This window comes from Lucilia cuprina, chromosome 3, assembly GCF_022045245.1.
Source record: "Lucilia cuprina isolate Lc7/37 chromosome 3, ASM2204524v1, whole genome shotgun sequence".
NCBI lineage: Eukaryota > Metazoa > Arthropoda > Insecta > Diptera > Calliphoridae > Lucilia > Lucilia cuprina.
In genome coordinates, this window is record NC_060951.1 from 20259123 (window position 1) to 20273269 (window position 14147).

At 27.8% G+C, this 14147-nt stretch overlaps 1 protein-coding gene across 1 annotated transcript in view; it reads right to left on the reverse strand.

Moving 5' to 3' along the window:
* Positions 1-470: 470 nt before the first annotated feature.
* LOC111675133 (chondroadherin) overlaps positions 471-14147 on the reverse strand; it is a 78017-nt gene continuing 64340 nt past the window's right edge. Inside the window, exons 2-3 of the mRNA XM_023435868.2 lie at positions 6827-7007; positions 471-1900 (exon numbers count right to left, since the gene is read on the reverse strand). Coding sequence (XP_023291636.2) covers positions 740-1900; positions 6827-6949 — 1284 coding nt within the window. The 5' untranslated portion in view covers positions 6950-7007 and the 3' untranslated portion in view covers positions 471-739. The remainder of the gene's footprint in view (positions 1901-6826; positions 7008-14147) is intronic.

Sequence of the window (14147 nt, forward strand, 5' to 3'; positions counted from 1 at the left end):
CCATGCCCGACTATACTTTCCTACTTGTTATTCAATTATATTGGTGTCAAAAATTACCAAATTTTTAGCTGATTATAAAGAAATAATTTAAAAAATTTTATAGGCTTTTCTATATATATATAATTTTACCAACGCTGTTCCTCGGAAAAAAATATGTTGCTAGAAGTTTACAATACATTCAATTCTTTAGTATTGTAAATTAAATTCACTAAACACTTTCAAGGCATAAAAGATGCTCAAGTCATTGCCTTTTTTATATTTCAACGAATATAATGGGCTAAATCATAAATCTGCTTACAGCTTTAGTGTCCACACTAAAAAACGTTTATTTGGCACATTATTCAATTACATTAATTATTAAAAATAAATAATAATTTCTTATGTTTTGAAATACATGCATTTTTAAATTAGTTTTAGATAAAAATATGTAGTATGTATTTACATTTGCATGAGTGTTTATATATTTTTTTGATAAAAATTTAGCAATAAAATAAATATTCATGGTATTATTGAAGTTTTTCTATTAAAAATAATTATTCTAAATATATTAATGTTGTAAATATTATAATTTCTTAATAATACAAATACTTAAGCAAACATAAAATGCAAAGTATTTGAAGATTAATTTATTTAATGAGATTATTTTCTATTATAAATAATTTACTTTTATAAAATTCAGACTAAACGTTTGGGTTTTTGATGTGGTATATGTTCAACACGTTGTTGCGGACAATTAAATTCATCTATATTTTTTATATGATATATTTATGGGCCCAGCAATTACCAACATTAGGAAGTAATTGATAATATCATTGAACACTATAATTGTGGGCAGAATATCAATCGTTGTTATAGATATGAGTATTATCATGTACATGCTTAGTGCCATGGATGATGATGCTGAGGAACCTAGATTACCTTTGGTGAGTTGGTCCTGACACCGACCAATAGAGTCAAGGTCAAGTTCAATCATTGCCCGCCCGTTTACTTCTAACGGCGAAATGCAATAGTTTTTCTGCAGGAATTCGCTGAGATTATGAGCACCCTCTACCAAAGGGCCATCCAGCAGAGTGTGTATATGACATCCGCAAGGAAAGTGATTGTTGATGAGTTGTAGATGTTCGACACCATCTATAATAATAACATTTGGATCGGGAGTTTCCAATATATGGTTTCCATGTAGTTTAAGATGTTTTATGTTAGCTGTGTACGTGAAATTAAGTTCTTCGATGGCGTCTATTTTATTATTAAGTATTTGGAACGTTTCGACTTGAGAAAGTCCGGTAAAAGCATCGGTGCACACAACACCCAAGTCTGATTCCTGTAAAGTTAGGAGCAGTACATTTGATAAGCCTCTAAAAGTGAATGGTTGTATTTCTTTGAGATCCATATAGGCCAGTTTAAGTAATCCCACCGTGTCCATGCCAAAAAATGCATCAGGTTCGATTGTACGTATTCCAGAAGGTAATATCAAATGTCCTACATTGGTAAGGCTGGAGAACGCAGAGGTGTCTATTTTGATCAAAGGATTATTGGATAAGAGTATCAGCTTAACATTGGAGGTGCCAGCAAATGCATTCGTTTCTATGCGTGTTATTTGATTGTGACTCAGAAGTATAGTCGACAGATTTTGAAGGCCGGCAAATGCAAATGATGTAACTGACTGCAAAGGTGTGTATTGTATTGAGAGTTCTTTAAGTCTGGGTAAACCACGAAATGCAAACTGTTTTATTTTTGTTATGTTATTGCCGTCCAGCGAAAGTTTTTTAAGAGCTCTTAAGCCAGCAAATGAATCTGGTTTTATGACTGGAAAATTATTTTTAGTTAATGCAAGATTCTCCACTGTGGAGGGTAATTGACGTAATGGAATTTGCTCTAGTCCACCAGTATTGCAAAGCACCTAAAATGAAAATTAAAAAAGAAAAAGACACGATAAACTCAACGAAGACACAATTCTATTTGGCAATTACAAGAAAAATAATAAGAAAATAAAACAAACAAAACTGGAGGGGTATTGGATTTCTTTTAAATTATTCTAATGATTTTAACACACAATGAAGGTCTTACGTTATACAAGTCTGTGCCACTACTGGTCATGTTCTTCTTCCCGTTATTATTCATTTTGTTTTTCTTGCTATTATTATTATTCTTCTGATTTTATAACCGCGGGTAAATTGAATATACGTGGTTATTGCTGGAAATTAAATTAAATCGAAAATATTTTTGTACATTGTTTTATATTTTTGCCACTGTTCACAGTAGTCTTCTTGCACTCTCCAATGAACAAGGAAGGCATATATTGTACCTTTTTGTTAAGATTGAGCCTGTGTTTATGTTATTGTTTGTGTGTATACGTGCATGGCCTCCGGCAATTGTTCATTAGACCAGTCCTTAACAAATATAATTGCTTTGAATCGCGAAATCGTTCAGGACTAGTTCAATGTTTAAATTATTAAGAACTTATTAGTACTATAGGAAAGACGTATCTAAAATAGTTTTTCGTATGATTATTAAAAATTGATGAATCAGATGAAGGATGATAAGTATAAAATTTGTATCAAAAATTTATTATTTAACAAATGAAAAAAAACTTTTTGAAAATAGTTTATTCCTTGTTAAAAAATTGTTAAAGTGAAAATCGGAAAAATAATATGTGTATATACCATATATTTTTCCGATTTTTAATTAATTTTAGGATATGATTTCCCGCAAAGTTTTTACGATACATTTTTGTTGTTAACTACTTGTTAACAGAATGTTATTTTATAATGAACATTTCATATTAGAACAATACATTAAGAGATTTATATTATATATAAAAAATTGTTATTCTTTTATGGTCCAGTCTATTTTTTATCCAGTTTCCATTCGACTGGAGGGTATACATATTTCGTTCAAGATTTTACTTACAGCTCTCAGTCTTTACCATCAGTATCACATACATATTACTATTCTCGAGTTTTTCTTTCAGTTTGTTTTCTTTGACCACTCTTCGCATTCCTCTATTTACCAATTTATTAGTTGGTATATTCTATTCGACACTGCTTTTTTTTCTTTCTAACGGTTTTATTGTTAAGAGATTTGAAATCAACAGCACCATTAAACATGCCAAAACATGACTGAGATTTTCATTTTGCTTCAAATATTACATTTCCATTTAAAAATGCAAATGTTATAACCCCAAAATAATGACGAGGAAAATTTCCACTCTCACACTGATTCACAATTAAAATAAAAAAAAGTTTTAGTATCTGTGTATTTTGTGGGCATCCCCTGCAGTACGACAACTTCGATATTAACAGCCAAAGCACTAATTATAATTAAGAATTACATGTAATTAGGATTTTTACTTCTTAAATGCTAACAGACTGTGAGAAATGTGCCTGTCAAACTGACATTTTTAAAACATTTATTTTTTTAAATTTACATTCATAAATTTGATTTTAAATTGTATTAAATATGTAGTACTGATTACAATGGCGAAATGTAGTTAAGGTTTGGCAATATTTTCAACACTTTGTTTATTAGATGTATCTAGTTAGTTGTTGTTGTAACAGGTTGGCTATAACTGGATGTTCTTCATTGGGGAAAAACTTCCAGTTGATACAGATGTTGTGAAAGGTGCCAATTGGCACTTTTCGTTCTGTAGGGTCTCTAGTGTATTATAATCTTAAGGAAAATGTTTTTTGTTTCTTCCAAGAAAATTTAATAGAATTTAAGCTGTTTTACATATTGTTTTTTTGGTTTTACTATTATAGTTGTTGTTTGTAGTTTTTCCAAATACAAATACAACTGCAAATGTTATTGAATATTTAAAATAGTATAGTTACACTCACAACATTTACATTAAAAAAATACTTTTATTATACCCTACAAAATTTCATGATATCATAACTTTTTCGATGGTTTCGGCGTTGTGTCAATTCAAAAGCTTGTTTATAATCGGATAATTTAAAATATTTCAGTTAATCGAAAGAACTTAAGTTCTTTTCTACACGCAGAGAAAAAACATGGTTCTTCATGGTTAGGACAACTACTTTATGTTTTTTGTAACAATATTTTGTTGTCATAACCAAACAATTGTTATTTTTATAGAATTTCATCAATATTTTAGTTACTGAAAACATTTATATGTTTATGACAATTATAAATTTGAGAATTTTTCTCTAAAAATAATTATTTTTACAACAACTAAATAATGATAATTATTTAAACATATTATGTTATTTAGATAAATTTAAACTTTCAAATAACCATTAAATGGTAGGATTTTACACGTTTATCCATATAATGTTTAAGATATAAGTTAAATACGTTTACTATTAAAAATATTTTGGTATCCCCAATTTTCTATCAGTTGTATGGTTTATTCGTACTAGATAGGATTAAATAAATTGTTAAACAATCGCAGTGTTAAAATAATTGTGAAAAATAAATAATATCTAAAAATATAATAGGAAACAAAAGAAATAAATAAATAAATAAAATAGTGTACATAAAAAATTAATAATTAAAATAAATTAAATTGTGCTTATATTGGCATGAAAGTGTGGATATATATTTTTATGGGAATATCAGTGCTTGGAAGTTTTGTGTTTGATTAAAAGAAAATTAACTAATAATTACATTTTACGCAGAGCACATTAAATTATGTTTAATATGTAACCATAACATGGTTACTTAAAGACATGTGACTACTTGTAAGCATAATATGGTTACTTGAAACAATAATATGATTACTTGAAGCCATTATATGATTACATGAAACCATAATGTGGTTGCTTGAAACTACAATATGATGCTACAACATCACATTATGACTAATAAAACTATATTATGATGAAATATTTGGACTATATTTAATCATAATATGATAGATTATTATACTAATAATGATCATAATATGATATTTCTTTATAGTAAAAATTATCGTAATATGTTTTAACTTTAACCATAATTCTAACCATAATATGTTGCTCTTAGATTATGGTTACCACAACTATATTTTTTCTCTGCGTGTATATTTAAAAATTTAATTATATTTTTATTTTTGTTACAAATGCTTGAAATTTTCTTTAGAAATTTTTTATTTCCTTATAATTTTTAGATTAAAATCGATGAAATTTTGGAGAAATTGGTCGGATGTTATGAAGAATATATATTTTACTATGTCTGCTGATGTTTTGTTGTTTAAGATTTTGTTTTTCAACATTTCAATTTATATTATTTTATTATACAATAGTGTATAACTTTTTCTGCAGAACTTATAAGAATTACTTAATCTGAAGTGTTTCTCAATAAATGAGAACATATTCTCAAAATGTTTGTTATAAAAACCTCAAATATATATTTTTCTTTATTATAGAAAAATGATTAAGGAATAAATAAAAGAATAAAATTTATTATAAAAATATTGAATATTGAAAAATTGACTGTTAAATAGTTAGTTTTACAAAATCCATATTTTTTCTATACGTTACAATTTAAGCTTTTTTTTAACAAATAGCGCGAAAAACAAAAAAAAAACACGTTTTAGGGCTCGGTGTCTTTTTGGTATCTTTGGTTAATCTCTCATGTAAAGTTGTAGGTATTCCCATAAATAACAAAGAATTTTTTCTACAAGATCCAAAAAATAAAAACGAAAAAACTTTAAAAAATTTGATTTTTTACTTGCTAAAAATAGATATTAAGCGGTTCTCTAAATGAGGCGTATGCTTAATATTGTAATATCAATAAATCAGTAACACGTATACGTATAGTTGTGTTCATAAAAGCGGTACAATTTGAAAATGGAAGTTCCACAAGTTTTTATTTAATTAGGTTATTGTTGATTTTTAGTGGTACAAATTTTGTAACTGCTTCAATCAGTTCTTGTGGGCCGATTTAGTTAAAATTTCGCACACACAAAGGCAATAGTGTTAGTATGTTGTTGCAAGTTTCAATTGACCCACCTGTAGCTCAAATATACTAAAATAAAATATTGTAGAAACCTGATAACAATACAATGTAATGTTCAATTTTTCAAAATTTCGTTAGAAAACTTTAAGTTATATCGAAGCAAATAATTTTGAAACTGTACATCCTGTGGTTGATGAATTTGAGAAAAAAGTTTGTGAATCGAATTGCCATACATAAATTTTAAGAATAAATTTGGAAAAAATCAAATTAGTATATTTCCAGCTGATTAGGAGAAAAATACGCATTTAAATTGTACTTGATATACGAAAAATAAATAAAATTAAGTAAACAAAAACTATATGTATATATTTTGATGACATAAGAAATTACACACAGTGTAATTGACATTTAAATATTAGTAACGCATAAAACGCAGTGATAATAATGTATGCATAGGTGGTGTAGTGTAACATGTGATCGACCATTGTCAAAAATACTACTTTATTTCTTTCTTGTTTTCAATATTTTTTTGTTTTTATGCTGAGCTATGCGAGTGTAGAGAGTTGTTTTTATTAAATGAAAACTTTTCTTATATTTCATTGTCTGTTTCCGTCACTTGACTTCTAAGCCAGTTACTTTCTCGTCTTATAGAACAAATATTTGCTTATGCAGTTGTTTTGTTGCTGTTTTTTGTGCTATTTTGCAAAAACTTTTGCTAGACTGCAGTTTTAAAAAGGAAAAAACATGAAAAATAAAACTACTAAACAAGAACTAAAAATATTTAGAATAAACCAAAATACGAAAAATGTTCCAGTTGAACTTGCTATTGTCATGGTGCACTGACTCACTCACTTGCACTCATCATGCTCATCTCGTTCGAGCATACATAGATATAATAAATATTTGTTGTAGACAGATTCGTACTTACTTGTGTCTGTGATAAACAGATGCATTCAGTTGGGCATGATTTCGATGATGTTTCAGTTAGTTGCGAATTCCATAAGCATCCAACAGTTGTAATTGCTATGATGAGTAGCCAAGTATTGTACATTTCACGTTGCTTAACACAGAAAAGTTTTCAATTGCAATACAATGAATGGATGAATACACTGAAAAAAAAACAACAACATTAAAAAGAAATTTGTAAATTACAATACATCATTTGTGTTCTCTTTTAAATGTTAAAAGTTTTAAGGATTTAAGTTTTGTTAATGTTTATTTGAAGACTCCGATTTCTTTTTAGTATACGGACTTTTTTCAAAACTAAGAGAAAACATTAATTAAAAACATTGACTATATTGTCGTACAGGAATATATTGTGAGTATTTTTTATAATGTTTTTCGTTAATGAAAGGAATTCATGTAATAGTAATTAGGATTAAAACGTTCACGTACATAAACATTAGTTGCTTTTTCGTTAAACATAATTTGCATCATTACCTTCTAAAAGCATAAATTTGCAATTTTTTCTATAAATTTGTTTTATATTAAAGGTATTTATGGTTAATTGCTTAATTTAAAGAGATGGGAAAAGGGTAAATAAATACCTATTTGATAAAATTTTACAAAAATATGGGTATAAACTAAAATTTCGTTTTGCAAACTAACTTTGCTTCCAAAAATCATTTATATCTATAACAAATTTAAAAATTATTGCAAATATGAGTACTATAACAAATATATAACCCTTACACCATATAAAAGCATGTTTTTAAAGCAAATTAATTTTTTCCACAAAAAAAAAAAAAAATTGTACAAAAATTTTTTTGCCTGGATAAAATCTTATTTAAATGCCTTTGAAATTCCATTTATATGAGACACCCAGGTGATATAATTCGAAATCACTTACTGGTGCGCATTAAAAGTACATAATTTTTGTTTGAGATGAGTCACTTAGAAGCAATAAGCTTTGAATCGAAAAAGCTTTTATTTAATAGCAACTAGTTGCACTTATATTATGTATTTTATATTTTATCAGTATAATCGGTCCATAAATAACGGAGATGTGAGCAAAATTTCGAGACAACAAAAAACGAAAACAAAACACATAATCATACGGTAAATTTTGTTATTGTACTCTTTTTTATAAAACAAGGCAGAGCGAGAGCAGCACTAGTGTATTGTTATTGGTTAGAAACATGAAATTAGGTATGTGGAGCCCGGCTTAAGTTAGAAACCATAAATGGGAACTTTTTGGTACTTTCTCGTTTTTCGAAAGGTACATTTAGAATTTTCTATAATATTGGGCCCTGACCAGGTAAGAACCTATAAAAAGGGACCTTTTGGTACTTTTTCGTTCTACAAAGGGTACTTTTTTAAAAAATGAAATTAAGTTGTGGAACCCGGATTAGCCATTAAGTGAGAACCCATAAAATGGGACCTTTTGGTATCTAATCGTTTTGCAATTGGTATTTTTTAATTTTTTGAAATTAAACTCGTATGGACTGTAACACATCATGGTAAAGGATATATAAGATTCCGCACAGCCGAATATAGAACTAACATAGCATATCGGAGATAACCTATTAACAAAATGTTATTTATTTGTTAGCTATATTCCAACAATTTTTAGATTGATTTTGTTTATTTTAATAACAAATATTCCCAAACAAATCAGCTTTAGATTAGTCCATGATTTGGATCTTTAAGACACCAAAGTTTCCTGTGAAAAATGTATTTAAAAATACCTCAAAATAGTAATAAAAAAGGTACATATATAATCGGTTTATACCCACATTATTTACATCTCATATATAAATATGTCAGTATGTCTGTTCCCGTACTCGTCTGGAATGCACGTTTTTACAATATGTAGTTCCCTTTCAAAATTTTCAATGTGTTTTGTTGTTTTTCTCAATGCTCAATGTTTTTCATTACTTTCAGTATTGTATTTTGATTTAATTTATTTAAATTTGGTGGCTATGATGTGAAAAATACAACCATATTACAAATCTTAAAATGATCTTTCAACATTAGAAATGCAACTTTAGCTAAATCAAAAGTAAAACATAATTTAAAAACTACAATAATAGTTCAAAAGTTAAAAATATTTATTAATTCAATCTTAAAAAAATAAAAAATGCCTGGTCTCGTTTTACAGAAAAAAGATAAATTTCGTGTTAGTTTCAAATTTAATAATTTAAAACTAAAATTATTGAGTAATTAAAAGTATATAGTAGAATATTACAGATTACCCAGTTTGAAAGGCTTTAAACGTTTAAATAACTCAAAATGAATTGAAGGTTATAATTTCGTCCATAAATTATTACAAAATTATTACTAATTTAAAAAAAAAATTCCAGTAAAATTGTTATTACATTTTACGCGTGTAGATGTTACCATTATGTACACACACATGAAAGTTTTAAACTATAAAACTGACACATAAACGGAATCCCGGAAATAATGTGAGAAGTTTTAAACAAAAAGTCATAAATGTTTCAAATTACAAAAATGGAAAAATTAGACTAAATAAGCATAAATAAGCGAATTTTAAATAAGAGAAATAAATGATCAATATTTAAGTAAATAGTGTCAAATAAAAATAACAATGATGTTTTTCCGATATAAACAAATTCTTAGATTAAAAATTAATGTTAGTGTATTAAAAGAGCACAATTCGAATAACGAAAATAATTTCATGTTTCGATGTTCTTCTCAAAAAGTACCAGCTTGAAAAAAATTTCGTTAATGTATGAACATTATTTTTAAACTTGGAAACAGCAAATAATTTCAAGCAAACAGTTATCGATTAACCACGGAAATATTTGCATCAAATTAAAATTATTAAAGTTATACTTATAAGTACTTTTAGGATGATAAAAATGAGATCTATACCAAAAATTATAAGCCGCATAAAAATATATAAACATTTTGGATTTAATGCAATTTTAAAAAATTTATTCTAAAATATGCATAAATAGATTAAAATACTCAAATTTTTAATCTATCAAACATAAACCCAAAATTTTTTAGTTAATGATTGTACTAACACAAGTTAACATAATAACCATCAACCACTCTTTACCGGTTTAAAGAAATTAAAAATTTTAAGACTACATTTTCAGGGCATTGAATAATAGTTTTGTTTTGTTGCTAACAATCAAAGACAGTTGCATATAAATTTAAAATTTATAAACGCTGGGAGTTAACGTGTAAAATTATACAAGATAATTTTAACGTCGATGAAAGAGCTACAAATTTTTTCCTTTGGTTATTATGCATTTGTAGTGCATCAAAATTTGTAAAAAATATGTTCACTAATTTTCGGTCTATTTAAAATTGTCGCCCAAAATCTGTGTTTTAGCCGCAGATATGCAGAGAGAGGAATTTTTAAGAATATAATAACGCTAATATTAGTGATGATCCAAAAACTTGATATAAAAATTTATTTGCTTTGCATGGCTGTTAATAAATTAGTTAAAAGTAAAATTAACTGCTTGAACTCGTTCTATATCAATTTTTTATTAAAAGAGAAAAATATACATATGGGAAATTTTGTGTCAAGTGACCCAACTTGAGTTAGAAGCTAAAATTAACTAGTTGAACTCGTTCTATATTAAGTATTTTTTTATTAAAAGGGAAAAATATACATATGGGGAATTTCGTGACAAGAGACCCAACTATAAGAATCGATGTCTTCCAATTCGGATGAAAATTGTACCAAGGTTAGTACTATGGGATAGTAGGCCAGACACAAACCTTCAGCTCTATCGGTCAAGAAAAATATATATGAAAAATTATGATAGACAAAAAACTAAATTGTTGCTAGCATTGTGAATAGCAACTTTCTTTACATTTTCGAATGGTATAGTGCGAAATAAAATACACATACTCATTTGAGTAAGTTAATTTATTATAACCTACGACAAATTTTAATAATATAATAATTTCCCAGAAATACGAACCTTTGTATTTAATTTATATGGGAAATGCCAAGATGCCATTGAAAGTCCGACAATTTTTTCGTGCAAAATTTTAAGATTTATGTCTAATAGTTTCCCAGACAAACGACAACTCCAATTTATTGGCCAAATGTTCACATGGATGCCAAAGTTGTTATTGCAAAATTTTAGGATTTTAGCTCTAACAGTTTCTCAAATATACGAAATGTTCTATTTAATTAATATGGGGGTTTCAAGCCCCCAAATGAAAGTCCGCCCTTGTTCCCCCAAATGTTCAGATAAATATTAAAGTTCTTTTTTAATTTTAAGATGCTAGCTCTATTAGTTTCCCAGATAAACGAATTTTAGTATGTTTTATTCATATGGGAGGAGCAACGCTCTCCATTGATAATCCGACAATTTATTACCCCAAATGCTTACATGGATGTTAGAGTTCTTCCTGCAAAATTTAAAGATTTTAGCTCTTATAGTTTCCAAGGTAAGCGAGTTTTTGTATTTAATAGGAGGTGCCACGTCCCCTAATTCTAGTGTGCCCCCTTCTTCCTAAAATAATCATATTGACACTGAAGTAGTTCCGACAAAACTTTCGAAATAAAAAGTAGCCTAGAAGTAGTTTAGCCGTCTATAAATTCCAAACAAACAAACATACAAACACACATTCATTTTTGTATATATGTATATAGATTGCATCTATAAACATTAAATTAGGTATGTAGAGCCCTGAATATAGAACTCTTACTTGTTTCCGATAGATATCTCAATCGCAACCCATTATAAACAAAAATGGAAACAAATGTCCATTTTGGAAAAAAAAATATTTTTTTGGGAAAGGATGTAGAAATAGCTAACTGTACTCCTTCGGACAATTTTGGCTAGGTGAAAAGTTACACATATTAGAAAAACCCTATATGACCAAAATGTTGAACCTACTATCCAAAATTTCGCAAAAATCGACTTTTTGAGTTGGGTCACTTGACATGAAATTCCCCATATATATTTTATTAGTATTTTATTCACATTAGACCAAGAGTTTCAGAAAATGCTAAGTTATCTTATCTATCTTTTCTATGTATATTTATATCATATATTATTTTCGATTTATTGGCCCTTCTTTTTAAAGGCGCTGCAATAATACTTAGTTATTTCAGAGAAATACTTTTTTGTACTGATTAATCAATAAATGTTTATTGGAATGACAACTAACTGCAAAATCATTTTAATTTGTATAACCTGCTGAATAATTTTTCAAACATGTCTTCTGTTGAACTTAAATGGAATTAAAAGTTTGATCTCTTTTTATAATCCACACTATAGTTATATGTACACTGTTGTCAGACCTTACAACGTAGGTATAATTCAATGAAATTTGATTTTCTATTATGCCAGAGACGAAGCCTATTGAAAATGGTTACATCGGTTCATTGTTTTACCTAGTCCCTATACAACTGAACCCCCCGTACAGGGCTTTTAAGTACATAATTTTATTTAATTTACTCGTCTTTCGACAAAAAGCTGCAAACCAAGTTCTATTCTAGGGTTTCATTTGATGTTAGACCGCTTCAAAATATGTCCATAATTATATTCAACAATAAATTTCTTAAATATATATGATTCAAGATTAAATTCAACTAAAATGCTTTATTATGAAAACTAAATCAAATTTAACATTTATTACTGGTGTAGGTAGGGTTGCCAGATTCCGATTCGCAGAAAGTTGGACATTGGGTTTTAAAAAACTGGACAAAAGAAAAAAAAGCTGGACATAAAAAATACGAAAAAAATGGTAATTTTGGTTTTTGTAAATAATTTTACAGTGATAGACCAAAAAATTCAGGGGTTCTCATATACTCGTCTAGATATATAGCGACTCATCACTGTCTATATATCTGAACTTTTTGATTTTTACGCAAATATACTATTTGACGTCCCTTAATAAAAAATTCCATAAAATGTAATTTGTTGATAATATTTGTTTTGACCATATCTCCGATTCTTATAGAACTATTTCGCTGGTTTCAACAGATTAATTCTTAAATGCATATCTAATTCAGTTAGTTAAGATTTGGATTCCCGAGATTTATGGAGCCTTCAAAAAACTAATTTTAAAATACAGATAACAGACATTCGGTGCGTGAATTTTTTTAACAACCGCGAAAAAATAATGACTTAGTTTCACACATTTTTTAATGGTCTATTAGACTATGCTATGCCAACTTTCATATATGCAACAAATGTCAATAGTTATATCCCTAATATACATATCGTCCCTGTTTTGAATATTAGTACAAAGTTTTCAGAAAAAAAACTCCAATTTAGCTGTTATTTTGACATATACTTGAAATACTTTTGAAAAATATTCCTTTTCGGGGATTTATTTTACTAATATATTTAATACGTATTTTGATTATTCATTTTTAATGCGCTTTAGAGCAATTCAAAAAACTCCTCATAGGACTTTTCGGAAAACAGTTTCTTTATTGAAAATTTTTCCCATTTTATGCACAGATTTAAAAATTTCTTTCGAACTATCAGTTAAGAGACTTTATGGGGTATATTCGCTACCGTGTAGCGAATGTAAGCATTGCATCCATAACTTCAGGGCTATTTACCTATGTAAAGTCAATCGTCCACATTCGTGAGTGGATTCAATATTTACGGTGTAGGTTAACTAGTATAAATAAAATAATATTATGATGTTTTTATGATTTAAATCAATATAATTTAAAACACATAGAACTCCTAAACCAATAAAGATACCGATAAATGCTTTTGTGCACATAAATACAACCAGTAGAGGTACAAATTGCAATACTAAAAAATAGAAAGATAGAAAAATTAATACTAATATTTAAAACGGGGACGATATGTATTATTATTTTGAAATATTACAATTAAATAAATTCATTTAAAATTAATTATCCAAACTTAATTTTTTCGGTTCAGTCTGTCACATACATATTTGAACATGCATATTTATGTAAGAATTAAAATTAAATACTAAAAACAAAACAATTTAGTCTAGTTAGAGGAAAACCATAACGTAGTTGTATAACAGATGAAAAACATAAAAATGATTGCCAATTATTGTAGTGTCCTAAAAAATGCTGTTTAGCTGTACAAATTAAATTTTACCTTGAAACTGGACAAGCACCAAAAAAAGCTGGACAATCCAGCCAAGTCCAGACAGACTGGCAACCCTAGGTGTAGGGTCGTCCTCGTCCGACTAAAATTTCTTACTTATTGTTATACCCTACACCACTATAGTGGGGAGGGTATTATACGTTTGTGCTGATGTTTGTAACATACAAAAATATTGGTCCAATACCCACCTTAAAGTATACCGAT